Raw genomic sequence first — 13,110 nt, 5'->3', positions numbered from 1 at the left:
TATTCACGTATTTGTCTTTGGTGACGATAGATGGCAGTAGTCGGTCCTAAATAGAAATTCAATACTATGCTAGTTTACATTTGCTTTGTTTCTCTTTCTATCTGATAAATTTGTGATTTACTCATAAACTAGCATTAAATAAAATGAAAATTTTCTGATGTTTATGTTACTTTTTCGTATTTTATTATTGTAAATATAAAAAAGGGTGCTAGTAAATGAAGCTTATTGTAAAGAGTTGGCATGACGTTCATCAATATTGATAATGATAACCTACACGGGCTACACGGTCTCTGTTTCAGAGTACATACTTGGTGAGTCATATTTATATTTATTACATTTGTTGTATATACTTATCGATGATCTCATACATAAAAAATATTGTAATACTGTTTTACACTTCATTGCCATTCTTACTGTGTCTGAATGTTTTTATAGATTTATATCTCGCACTGACACTATGGCAATGGCACATTCCCCGCAAAAATATTAAAACATAAAATGTAGACCTTCACAAAATACGAACTAAGCTCGTAATAAATAACTAAAAAGTATATTAATAAGAAAATGTTACATAATATAACTGAAAACAACTTTAGAATACTTATTTTAAGTAGGCATATACTGAATTTAATATGCGCAAGTACAATATAATTTGGCCTTAGAGGTTTTTATATGGTATTTTTCTAGTTACCGGCCTAAGACAGAACTGAAAATGATAAGCTTTCTAATTTCATAATTTATGTAATTTATGTAAATGTAATAAACACTATGTCGAAAAAAATAAGTACCTATGTACAAGTCAAGATTTGGTTCTGTATCGACCAATAATTTTGTTTTCTGGATTTATGTTCACTAATTTGAATCTCGGTAGGTATGTACCATTAAAAAAACTGGAAGTTTTGTACATTGGTTTTAAGCTGTTTTTGGCCAAATTTACAAAATCGTTGATTACGAAATAGTCATCAAAACTAGTATGTCATGTACATAACGTGCTATGTATTTTTAAGATTGGATTTAAAATTGGAATTGGTTAACATAATTATAATATATTAAAAAAAAAATACGCGGCATACATACATATAATAAATAAACGATCAAAAATGTTTCGATCTCCGTGGTTGTTATTTATCTTATTTTAATAATAATGTGATCGTTACCCTTTAAATACAAAAATAATTAGATAAATCACCAATTAGTTTAACAATTCACAAAGTTTGAATTTCGTCCTTGAAGTGGTAGGTTACGTAGGTAGATGGATGTAGGTACCCGAACTGTGAATTGGAAAACATGTGAAACCAAGCAAACAGGTGCGCAATATTTTGATTTTGAGAGTAGGATATTGGTTTATGGGTTCAAATAGGGGTGGAATAGTTTCGCACTGGTTAAAAAGACTGCGATGTCCCTTCGTTGCGTCAGTTCATTAGAGCAACAGTTGCCGTTTTAAAACAAAACTACCTTCCAAGTTAAATGCCATGGCACGTGGCGGCACCGTTTAACATAGATCTGTACAGCACCCTCAACACTCGTAGACCTTAGTGCGGAGATCGCCTGAGCGGTCTGTGTATAGGTGCTTACATTAGCAAAACAAATCGTTCTAAAAATTCACGAAACTGCTTGGGTGGGTCTATTTCACATAACTGTTCCCAACCATACATACTCAACAGCTAGATAAAAATAATAATTGCTTTGGTGTGTGGACGAGCTCACGGCCCACTAGATGTTACGTAGTTACCAGAGCCCATAGACATCTACAACGTAAATGCCGCCACCTACTTTGAGATATGAGTTCTAAGGTCTCAGTTTACAGTACAACGGCTGCGTCGCCCTTCAAACAGAAACGCATTACCCAATACCGTCTTTACCATAAGGGCACACGGGGCCCGTGCCCAGGGCCCTCATTCTCAGGGGGCCCCGAAAGACCGACAATTTCTCTCACACGTTTATTCTCAAAACATTTTTTCGGGCACATTACACTTTTTTCACAAATCGGTAATCAGAAGGTATTTACAAGGCATATACTATGACTATGATAGAAGATTTTGCTCAACAGAAATCCCGAAAGAAACCGTTATTGAAATCGTAACCAAAAAACCAGCAGCATTCTAATATCATTAATGACATATTATATCATACTGTATTTGATTACTTATAATAAATGGTCATACTCAGTATTTTTTTTAAATTATAATTCGCTTTTTTTACTTTCCAAAAGGGCCTCAAATTCTTGTGTGCCCAAGGGCCCCATCCTAGTTTAAGACGTCCCTGGTAGTACCTACCCGTGCGGACTCACAAGACTTTCTACCACCAGTAAAAAAGTGCACGGTAGTTGTTGTATACTGGGCATAAATACATTACCGAGGTCGCTTCTTGGGGCGGTGAGACTAGGGGGCTGGATGAGCTGGGGTGTTGCTCATAATCCCCACACACGCAGAATAAGCGCAGTGATAGGACGTCGATTTGCGGAGATTTCTCCTCAAATCTTCTGTTGTCATATTCATATGGTAACAATGTGTTTTTGAAAAAGGACAAGTTTTTTAAATAACAAATATACAATTCATCCTTCAGTGTTATTTAAATGGTTTTTCATCTTTGTTTCATTGATTTCAGGTGAAAGTGTTAGTAAAATTAGATCGTAATACAGTAACTTAACGCCGCACTGTCATTACATATCGAATAACAATATTTGGTGGTTCTCAATGGAGTGTGTCGTGGTGGAGCTGTGAGGGTTGATAGTAACAGACCTATGTGAGCGTGTCAGTGGCAGTGTAGTGTATTGGTGTAGTAAGCAGGCGAGGTGGCGCGACTCGCAAGTGATGCCCATCGCGGTGATGCAGAGGCATGGTAGACGCGGCAGCGGAGCGTCGGGCCGCCGTCGCCGCCGCGGTCTGCGATGCTACTTCCAGCCTCACCAAGTGAGTACCCCTCACGTTATTTACTTTATATTAATTAGAAGACGAAAACATATTCTGTATATTGCTCTAGTTTATCTTTGCAGTAAAGACACTATGTCGTACCGATGTTGCTTAGATTAAATAATATTGTTGAATCTTACTAACTAACCATTTATAATTTTTATTAGTAAAAGAAGATATTTTTTCGTGGTTTACATGTGAAAACGTATATCATGAGCAAGGCCAAAAAAAACAATAATAATCGTAACAATAATAGTGGTCGTAATTAAATGATGAATGCAGTTTGCATATCCTCATAGCGTTTCCAAACTTCATCGCTTCCCAAAAATACGCCGCGTCGTTAAACTTTTTGTGTTTTGATTCTATTGTGAATATTAGATTTAGACATTTAAGCATAGAACGTAATTTATAGTTGAAAGGTTCTTGATTATTAGGAAAATTTTCGACCTATATTACATTTCGTAAAAAATAAGTTAATTACAAACATGAACATAAACAGGATACACGATAACTAGCAATGAAATGAGTTTAATTGATTCATTGCTCTTCGGTGCGCATGTCAAGTCATCACTATTGACCGTTGCCATTTCGCCGTTGACCCGATGCCCAGACGATCATTCTATTGAATTACTATTGATTGATCGTCATTTATAAATGCCGCGTGTACGTAAGGCCCGCTTGACGCGGGTGTATCAAGCATGCCTTTCTTGCAAGATATCACAGGTTCAAGAATGAACACTCAGAAACAACTATGTCATACTTTAATTAGGTTACATAAAGGTAACAAATTTATTGAATGGCATTAATAAGGCATATTAAAATATGAAGCTCTATTTTATTGTACTAGGTAAACTTTTTATCGCGAATTCCGATAACCGTAACTTAAAAAAGCTTGGGAATGAAACTAAATAAAAAGTTATTTGCTAACTCATCAGTAAACATTTTTTTTCTGCCAAATTAAACAATCCGTGTAAATTTGAGTACATAATTTGGATGAATATCAGAGAGGAACTAAGTATGTCTTTATGAGATAATAAAACAGGCCAAGCATAGTATATAAACAAAAATAAACAAAAATGATAAAATCGTAATACTTTAACGATATCAGGTATATACCTAGTAAGGTCATAAGTACTGTCACACAGTAAAAACTTTTCTTTTAGAATGCTGGCCACAAAAAAGTTTATTGAATTAGAATTTCGAATTGTTCATGAAAATAAAAATGTATACTTTTAGAATTTTACTCATTTTTAAATATGGAGTGGACGCTTAAAGAAGACCGTGTTGCAGTTATTGCGTTGCATCGTTGCGGTTACGCGCCAATTCAAATTTTTAACATACTGAAAATTTTTAATATAACCAAAAGATTCGTTTATCGTACCATCAAACGATACAATGAAGACTCTAGTGTAGATGACAGGTCAAGAAGTGGTCGCCCTCAGTCTGTTAGGACTCCAGCAATGATAAAAGCTGTGAAGGCGCGAATTCAAAGAAATCCCAAACGTAAGCAGAAACTGTTGGCCCTTTAGATGGGGTTAAGCAGAACCACGGTGAAAAGGTTGTTAAATGAAGATTTAAGGCTTCGGGCATATCGAAGAAAAACAGGACATCGTTTGAATGCTCTTCTAATGGACCTGAGACTGAAGAGATGCCGCGCTTTGTTGAAGCGGTACGCGGGGAAAAAATATCGTGAAATTTTTTTTTCGGATGAAAAAATTTTTACCGTAGAAGAGAGCTACAACAAACAAAATGATAAGGTGTACGCACACAGTAGTGAAGAAGCGAGCAACCGTATTCCGCGTGTCCAACGAGGTCATTTTCCATCCTCGCTCATGGTTGGGAGTTTCTTATTGGGGCTTAACAGAGGTACATTTTTGTGAGAAAGGTGTAAAAACGAATGCAGTTGTGTATCAAAATACAGTCCTGACGAACCTTGTGGAATCTGTTTCTCATACCATGTTCAATAACAGGCACTGGGTATACCAACAAGATTCGGCGCCAGCTCATAGAGCGAAGAGCACACAAGACTGGCTGGCGGCGCGTGAAATCGACTTCATCCGGCACGAAGACTGGCCCTCCTCCAGTCCAGATTTAAATCCGTTAGATTACAAGATATGGCAACACTTGGAGGAAAAGGCGTGCTCAAAGCCTCATCCCAATTTGGAGTCACTCAAGACATCCTTGATTAAGGCAGCCGCCGATATTGACATGGACCTCGTTCGTGCTGCGATAGACGACTGGCCGGGCAGATTGAAGGCCTGTATTCAAAATCACGGAGGTAATTTTGAATAAACTTTAGTGTCATAAGAATCTATGTTTTGTTAAGTTCATTTTGGTATATGAATGGTTACATAATGAATAAACTTGTTTCAATTATTTTACATTAAACATGTGACAGAATTTATGACCTGACTAGGTAAATGGTTACATTTTTTTTAAATCATACATTTTGAGTTGCAACACTCATTTTAATTTTTTAAAGACTTACCACACATTAGAAACTAAATCCATTGGATAACTGAAAGTTTTACTATGGAAAGATTTATTTTCTTATTTCATATTTTATCAAAAAGAATGATGAATGAATGACATGCATTCTGACCAAATGATGTCTATTTCACAGTGAAATTACTAATAATAAATAATATAATACTAAAAATAAACAATTTTGCTTAATAATAACACTTCGTCAGCAATGTTTTGTCTGTAATAATTGTGCATATTTGCACACTCAAGATAAAATTCAAATACCAAAAAAATTAAACGATTATTACGATCCAAATAAATAAACAGTCACGTCGTTAGCTCCATAGTGAATCGACTACTTAAACATTGATAATGTAGTAATGTTAATGTAAACGCATCGATCGAACTCTTCGAACCCGCGAACCATAACTTGTGTATGGCCAATTGTTTTATTAGGTGTAAGCTGAGCCGAGTACGCAATACGAGTTGCTTGGATAATGAGAGCACCGATACATATGATACGTATCGTCGTCACGGCTTTGCGTTATCAGGGCCGCGGGCGATTGTGTAGAACAACGCTGAGTCGCGAACTCGTGTGTGTGCTTGTGTGCGTCAACAGTAGTAGCGCTTCCAGGAAACGCGAGTAGTTTTCTCAGAACTGATTGAATGTCGCATGCGTTTTCAGCAACGAATTATTGAATGAATATTTCTCGTCCTTTTCTATTTATTGTTATTTTATAAGCACGTATTCGAAAGTTTGTTTATGCGTTTACTCATTAAAACTGTTTTATTAAACTATTTTATAACTGGTGGTAGGACCTCTTGTGAGTCCGCGCGGATAGGTACCACCGCCCTGCCTATTTCTGCCGTGAAGCAGTAATGCGTTTCGGTCTGAAGGGTGGGACAGCTGTTGTAACTATACTGAGATCTTAGAACTTATATCTCAAGGTGGGTGGCGCATTTACGTGGTAGATGTCTATGGGCTCCAGTAACCACTTAACACCGGGTGGGCTGTGAGCTCGTCCACAAATTCAGTTATTCGAGAAATATTAATTAGTTTAAAAATATCTTCTATTATTATTCGTTTAGTAATTTAACCAAACCTCATTCGTCAAGTTGTTGGTGACCCTAATTGCTGTGTCTCGGGTACGGTTCTCGGTCGAAATGCGTTACTTTGTCAGATATTTATTGCACAGGGTCTATTTGTTTTGTTTTTGTCTCGTATGTGTTTTCGGTGTCCGTAACACAGAAGAAAATCCTAGCTTGGGCCCCATGGGAAAACTTGAATACGACGGATGTGATTTGAAACTTGTTGAAACGGAAATGTCTGAGAAAGCTACAACTATATAGAGAAAAACTTTCCACTTAAAATGCATATAGTATTTAGCGTGCGTCTTAGATAGAAATACCTCTGAATTTTTCCTTTCGACCGCATTTGACCTGCAGATGTTTTTTTTTTTTTTAAATTCTGTATTAGAGCCATACACACCTATTAGGTTAAGTCGGCTCAGATATAATTTTTTTTTATTGCTTATATGGGTGGGCTCGTCCAATCGGTAATAGTAGTTTCCATTAATTAAACGAAATACTAGTAAACTTGAACCTGGACCATGTTTAAATTAAGACTAAGCATAAAATTATTATGTAACAAAATTATGGAGATGACATAATCGATTTTTTCCGACGACATCAAAAATTACGAATCGTGTATCGATGAAAATTATATCTTATTTTTATTTTTTTTATTGCTTAAATGGGTGGACGAGCTCACAGCCTACCTGGTGTTAAGTGGTTACTGGAGCCCATAGACATCTACGACGTAATTGCGCCACCCACTTTGAGATATAAGTTCTAAGGTCTCAAGTATAGTTACAACGGCTGCCACACCCTTCAAACCGAAACGCATTACTGCTTTACGGCAGAAATAGGCGGGGTGGTGTTACCTACCCGCGCCGACTCACAAGAGGTCCTACCACCAGTAAAAATGTTTTTGTGTGTCGGTGTTTTTTAATGTTATAATCGCTTATGGATCGTTAATTTTAATTTACATTGGACGTTCCTTTAAAGTAAGTACCTTCCAAAAGACCTTCAAAATAAACGTATTACGAATCAGCTCCAGCTGATGTTTTACATAAATAGGCAGCTCATATTCATAAAATATAAAAATAGTCTTTATAGCCCAGGAAAATGGATTTAAAATTAGTTCAGTGATTCCAGAGATAATATTCGTTTTCCGATATACAAACTTAATCATATAATAGCATTTATAATAGTAAAGTAACCGTAGCTAATGAATTAAACAATATTTTAATAAAACGGTTTGTATTTAAAAAAAATTTAAAATCACGCTGCTATGAAAATAAGCAACTACCAAAATTAATATGGTTTTCAAATTTAGCTTCTCAATATATCAAAATGCATTTTCAATGAAAAATCAATATTAATTTATATTTTCTGTTAGGCCTAGTGCGAGTTCGAATAGGTACTTATAGCCAGATTTTTGTATCGTAAAAGAATTTTGCATTCCAGTTTGAAGTGTAGGACAGCCAGTGTTAAAATACAATTGAGACATCAACTTCATTTCTCGAATTGGCATTTACTTGCAAAATCTCTAGTAACCATTTCCTATAATAATTTTATTTAAATCGTGAGCTCACTTGACGATCTATAAAAAATAAAACCAATAACGGAAAAGCAATAGCATTAAAATTGTATCGAAATTAAATTTAGGTAACGTAAGTTCTAGTTGGATTCTAGCCTACCTGCAAACAGTAACAAAATTATCATTTTTCTCTGTTGGTTGTACTATGTTTAAAATCATTCGACCCTGACAAAATTTTTGCACGAACATAAATAACTAGTTTGCAGTTGACCATCTGGTTAGAGTGGTTGAAGTTGGCTGCTAGGTGTCGCTGTCAGCTGCTTTGCCGCTAATTCTGTCGGTGACGGTACTGACGGTGCAAGAGGCCGCGGACGGCGGCGAGGCGAGGCGGGGACTATTTTCGTCTGGCGGCCACGTTTGGAAAAGGCGCGGTGACGTCACGATTCTCTACGGCGATGATGCCATCGCATCGGTCGTCCGCGACACACACCCGTGGACTTGCCAAAATATCGATGCACGTTCCTCACACATACTGGCTACGATCAAATAAATTTCGAACTCTATATTTCTGAAATATCACGTGGGTCTGCAATCTAAATAAATAAAATGTAAACTAACTTTCTTTCGTATCTAGTGCATACAACGACTTGTAGATGCATGTATTGTACCCACACATAAATTTTAATAAGTAGGTAATCGTAAATTCAGTTTTAGATGAATTTGGCAATGATTTCTTTGAATTGGAGCAAAGCCAAAATCATTTTGCGCTTCATTGTTTACTTTATAGTGACAAGTTCCTGAGTGAGGCTATATAGACTAAGATTTTAGATTCATATCGTATGAACTCATGCTTGATTTATTGGTACTAAGTCTATTTTTTGTTGTATGTCGTTATACTCGTACCATTAAACTGGTCTCCTATAATCTATTTACAACGTAAAGTAACCTATAAAGAAAAATGCGGGGAACAATAAATCAAAGCGACGAAAAGGCGAAGAAAAAGGTCTTGACGAATGGGAGCTTTCGGGACTCAGACTTTATAGTTTGTTCTGTACGTACAGAAACTTAGAAATATATATATGGTCTGAGTTTAAAACCTGTTTTTTAAATAAGGTAAAATTCAGCGCTATTTCTAAATAAAGGCGGAAGTACCTCCACGTTGTTTACTAATTGCCTCAGTATATTTAAGAGGAAATGCGAGCTATACATACGTCATACAAAGGTATTCGCCCTTTTCTTGTCTGGATAATGACACTAGAAAAATGTGTTAAAGCGTACGATCCATGTCTATCGCTGCCATGCTATGTAGGTTTTAGAAAATATTTACCTGTTACTACTACATTTTACGCTAAATTTTATTAGTATTTTTAGTAGTATTTACACAATTACTGATTACAGTCTTCGTTTATTTGTTTGTGTTTTGACATTTTCGCTTGTGAAATTTTGATTTTAATAACTAAATCAGCGAGTTTGATGGTCTTAAAATATATACAAAAATACGATGTTCATAAATTTAATACTTGTTCAGTAATTATTGTTAAAATCCTTTCAGTTACATAATATAAAGTATAAATCGTATAAATCCGTCTTTAATATTGTTTTGTTTTCTTTCATATCAACGCAAAAATTAAAATTTATTTTTTGCGTAAACGCCTTTGTTCGTGAAACCATTGTTTTGTCATTGAAAAGCACCCGTTTCATTATTTATTTCCTCATATCCGAAGTGCACCTGTACATTCCTACGGTACAATACAGACATAGTTGTTCGTTCAAATTAATCAATCTCTGAAAATGGCGTCAGATATTAATGTCGAAAGATTATAATACTTATAGGATTTGACTCAGAATAGAACAGACTTCATCGAAAACCGATCTCAGTCAGATGAAGAATGTTAAAAAAATTGAGACGACCTCAAGGCATTGTAAATATCGTATTTTTGTTGCTTTAGAAGGCAGACTGGCGTATCACATATAGGAAGTTGTCATCGACTCTCATGGACATTGAAAATGTCAGTGGAACATATACTATCCACCGCTATTTACTTTCTTCAATCCGTTCTTTAAGAAATGATATGAGAAAGCTCAAGACAGAAGGGAAGTTCGTTCCAGTACAGAATGCTATGCAGCATTAATGATTTTGCCTATAGCCTTTTACAGCAAATTTCAACGGTCATCAATTGCTTTCAGGCTCAGAAATACTCATTAGCCTACTTATGATCATAGCGACGACTCTAGAATAATTTGATAGCTATTTAAAATCTATTTACCATTGTCGTAATAATAATGTGACCAGAAAAAAACCAAAGGTATAATAGCCGGCAAACTTCTTGAGCATTTGTTGACGTAGTGGGGGTAAGTTTGCGCATGGTACACTCACGTGCAAAAACATTTTTTAGTCTGCGTCATAATGCAATAAAATTATTAAAATCAACATATGTATTTATTTATATATTTATTAGAACATCAACAAAAAATATAGGTTAATAATTGTAATAATTTAATCTTGGGGTAAAATAGATATTCCTTCTATTAAGTCAAAACTAGAGTTGTTGCCAGGTCTTCGTTCAGTTGAAGCGAAGCTGGTACTTGTAATTTTTTTTTCGTTATCATAATCTTGACCATTATCATCATCACTGTTTTCATCACCCGAGTCGCCATCATCGTGATAAGTCGACATAGGGCTCATCGGTGTAGTTTACGACTCGGTCGGTTCGATCTTCTTTTTTGTCTATAATTAATTATTTTTTGAAGATATTCGATTCGTAGTAATCGAATGTTACTTTTTTCAATTACCAGCTTCCGATTATTTACTGTTTTTTTTTCCATCTGAAGCCTAGCTCTTTCATAATTCGTCGTAAACTTCATTCCGAGCCATTAAAATGTATATCTTCTTTAAAATTTTCGAAGCCTTTCTACGGTACGGAGTTTCGCTGCTTGTTATGTAGTTATTATGATTACATCTTTTTATTACAGATTGAACGAAACTGTCCATTCCGGTAACTTTCTTCTTCCCTGATCTTTTCTTACCCGAGCACGATGAGCAAGCCAGAGCCTTTAGCTTCGTTAATAATGCACCTAACAGTACTCACTGATGTTTTTGTTGCTTCCGAAGTCTGTTTTACTTTTTCCATATTAACATTCTTCCCCTGTTTTATAATGAAGCAAGATACGTCGTACACAATTTTTCTACCCTTTCTTTTGAATACTACACCAGTTTGTCGCGGCATAGTGTATTTTTTATAAAAAATCAACAAACACTCAACAAATAGCAATGGCAACAAAGTCGACAAGCAATTATAACAAAATATAACTTAACGATTAATAACGATAGACTTTTCACTGTACGCAAGCGTACTTTTGGGAGCAAGCGGAACGAAGGCGCGGTGCGGGACGCAAGGTTCGACTGATCTACCAATAACGCGCTCGATACGATTTCCCCTGCCGTCGCGCCTCACCCTCACCACCAAAGTGATCTAAAATTCGGTTCTGCGCAGTCAAGGTCATTTGCTCACGATGTTTGCCGGTTACTATACAATAAAACATTTATTGTACCTTTGGTACCTTAATAAAAACCTGTCTTACAACCTAAGAAGACTTCATTACCTTGCATGTCAATTTTATTTATTTATTACACTATAATAAAAATTAAAAACTAACCACTATTGAAAATCAATAAATTGTAAGCCTATTCTTTGTTATGTGTTAATTGAGTAAACACGTAAACATGTAAATTGAATTGTGTAATAACTGTTATCACTGATGGAGCAACACTGCTCACGCTTTACCATTTATGTACTAATCGGAGTCGTCGTGGCCCAAAGGATAAGACGTCCGGTGCATTCGTATCTAACGATGCACCGGTGTTCGAATCCCGCAGGCCGGTACCAATATTTCTAATGAAATACGTACTTAACAAATATTCACGATTGACTTCCACTGTGAAGGAATAACATCGTGTAATAAAAATCAAACCCGCAAAATTAGAATTTGCGTAATTACTGGTAGGAAGGACCTCTTGTGAGTCTGCACTGTTAGGTACCTACCACCGCAATGCCTATGTTAGCCGTGAAGGAGTAATGCGTTTCGGTTTGAAGGGGGCAGCCGTTGTAACTATAATGAGACCTTAGAACTTATATTTCAAGGTGGGGGGCATTTACGTTGTAGGTGTCTATGGGCTCCAATAATCACTTAAAACCATTTGGGCTGTGAGCTCGTCCACCCATCTAAGCAATAAAAAAAATATATTAATAAATTTAAAGTCGATGTAAATTTTATTGCTCGTTTAATATAAGTTTCCGTTGTATTACAGTGTAGGTAGTTAGCTATAGCTATGCGTCGGTGCGTCGGTCGTCATCGTTCTCAAAGACTCGTAGGGTCGGCTGAGCGCTATCGTTCGCCGGTTACCAGTGCTGTGCGATCAGCCTCGGCGCGTGGTACATGCGCTCATAATGTTCTTCGCTAACACTAAGACTTGTTTATCGCTAATTGTACAAACATGCAAGTTTATTTTCGGTGACGTTGTGTGAAATTGATTTATGGAAATAATGTATTGGTGGAAAATCGGTACTGCCTTTTGTTCCTCACATGTTACACAGGTGAATTATGTAGAGGTATAGTTGTCATTGTCACGTTCGTTCTAAAATGCTTGTCTAAGTAGGTTCGTCAGAATTGAGGTTATTATAAATAATTTCCACAAATTCACGATATCTGGGACTTTTGTGTGAAAATTTTTATTATTCCATACGTTAAGTGTAGGATAGATTCTAGAATTTAGAATAGGAGCGATATAATATTGGAAAAACATTGATCTCATTAATAAAAATAATTTTCCAATCGAACGATTTTGAGTAATAAAAAAAACATAATCTGATAATTCTATTCTCACTTTACTTAAATGATATTCGATATCAAGACGATCGATTTGATGAAATTAATGTTTGGCATAAAATTTAGCTATTTCATAAATCTCAATAAATTCAATATCGTCACCGAATGTAATCTAGTATAACATAGGATGTTGTATGGTAGATACACAATACATATAACCTAGAGCGGTTAAAAATTCTAGTAGAAAAAGATCACACCCCATTTAAATTACAAGAAAACCAATGAAAATAACTAGTTTTGACA

General features: G+C 35.8%; 1 protein-coding gene across 11 annotated transcripts in view; it reads left to right on the top strand.

The window, feature by feature from the left end:
* The first annotated feature begins 6 nt into the window (after window positions 1-6).
* Window positions 7-13,110, top strand: part of LOC101738615 (uncharacterized) — a 67,856-nt gene continuing 54,752 nt past the window's right edge. For 2 of the 11 annotated variants that reach the window (XM_062672540.1, XM_021349541.3), the window contains exons 1-2: window positions 7-311; window positions 2,608-2,912. In XM_062672540.1, coding sequence (XP_062528524.1) covers window positions 2,839-2,912 — 74 coding nt within the window. In that variant the 5' untranslated portion in view covers window positions 7-311; window positions 2,608-2,838. Of the gene's footprint in view, window positions 312-2,607; window positions 2,913-12,373; window positions 12,591-13,110 lie in introns of those variants that run through there. The other 9 variants (XM_021349539.3, XM_021349536.3, XM_062672538.1 and 6 more) reach the window with 6 other exon arrangements.

Source organism: Bombyx mori, chromosome 15 (assembly GCF_030269925.1).
Source record: "Bombyx mori chromosome 15, ASM3026992v2".
Lineage (NCBI taxonomy): Eukaryota > Metazoa > Arthropoda > Insecta > Lepidoptera > Bombycidae > Bombyx > Bombyx mori.
This window is presented reverse-complemented; position numbering and strand designations above follow the sequence as displayed.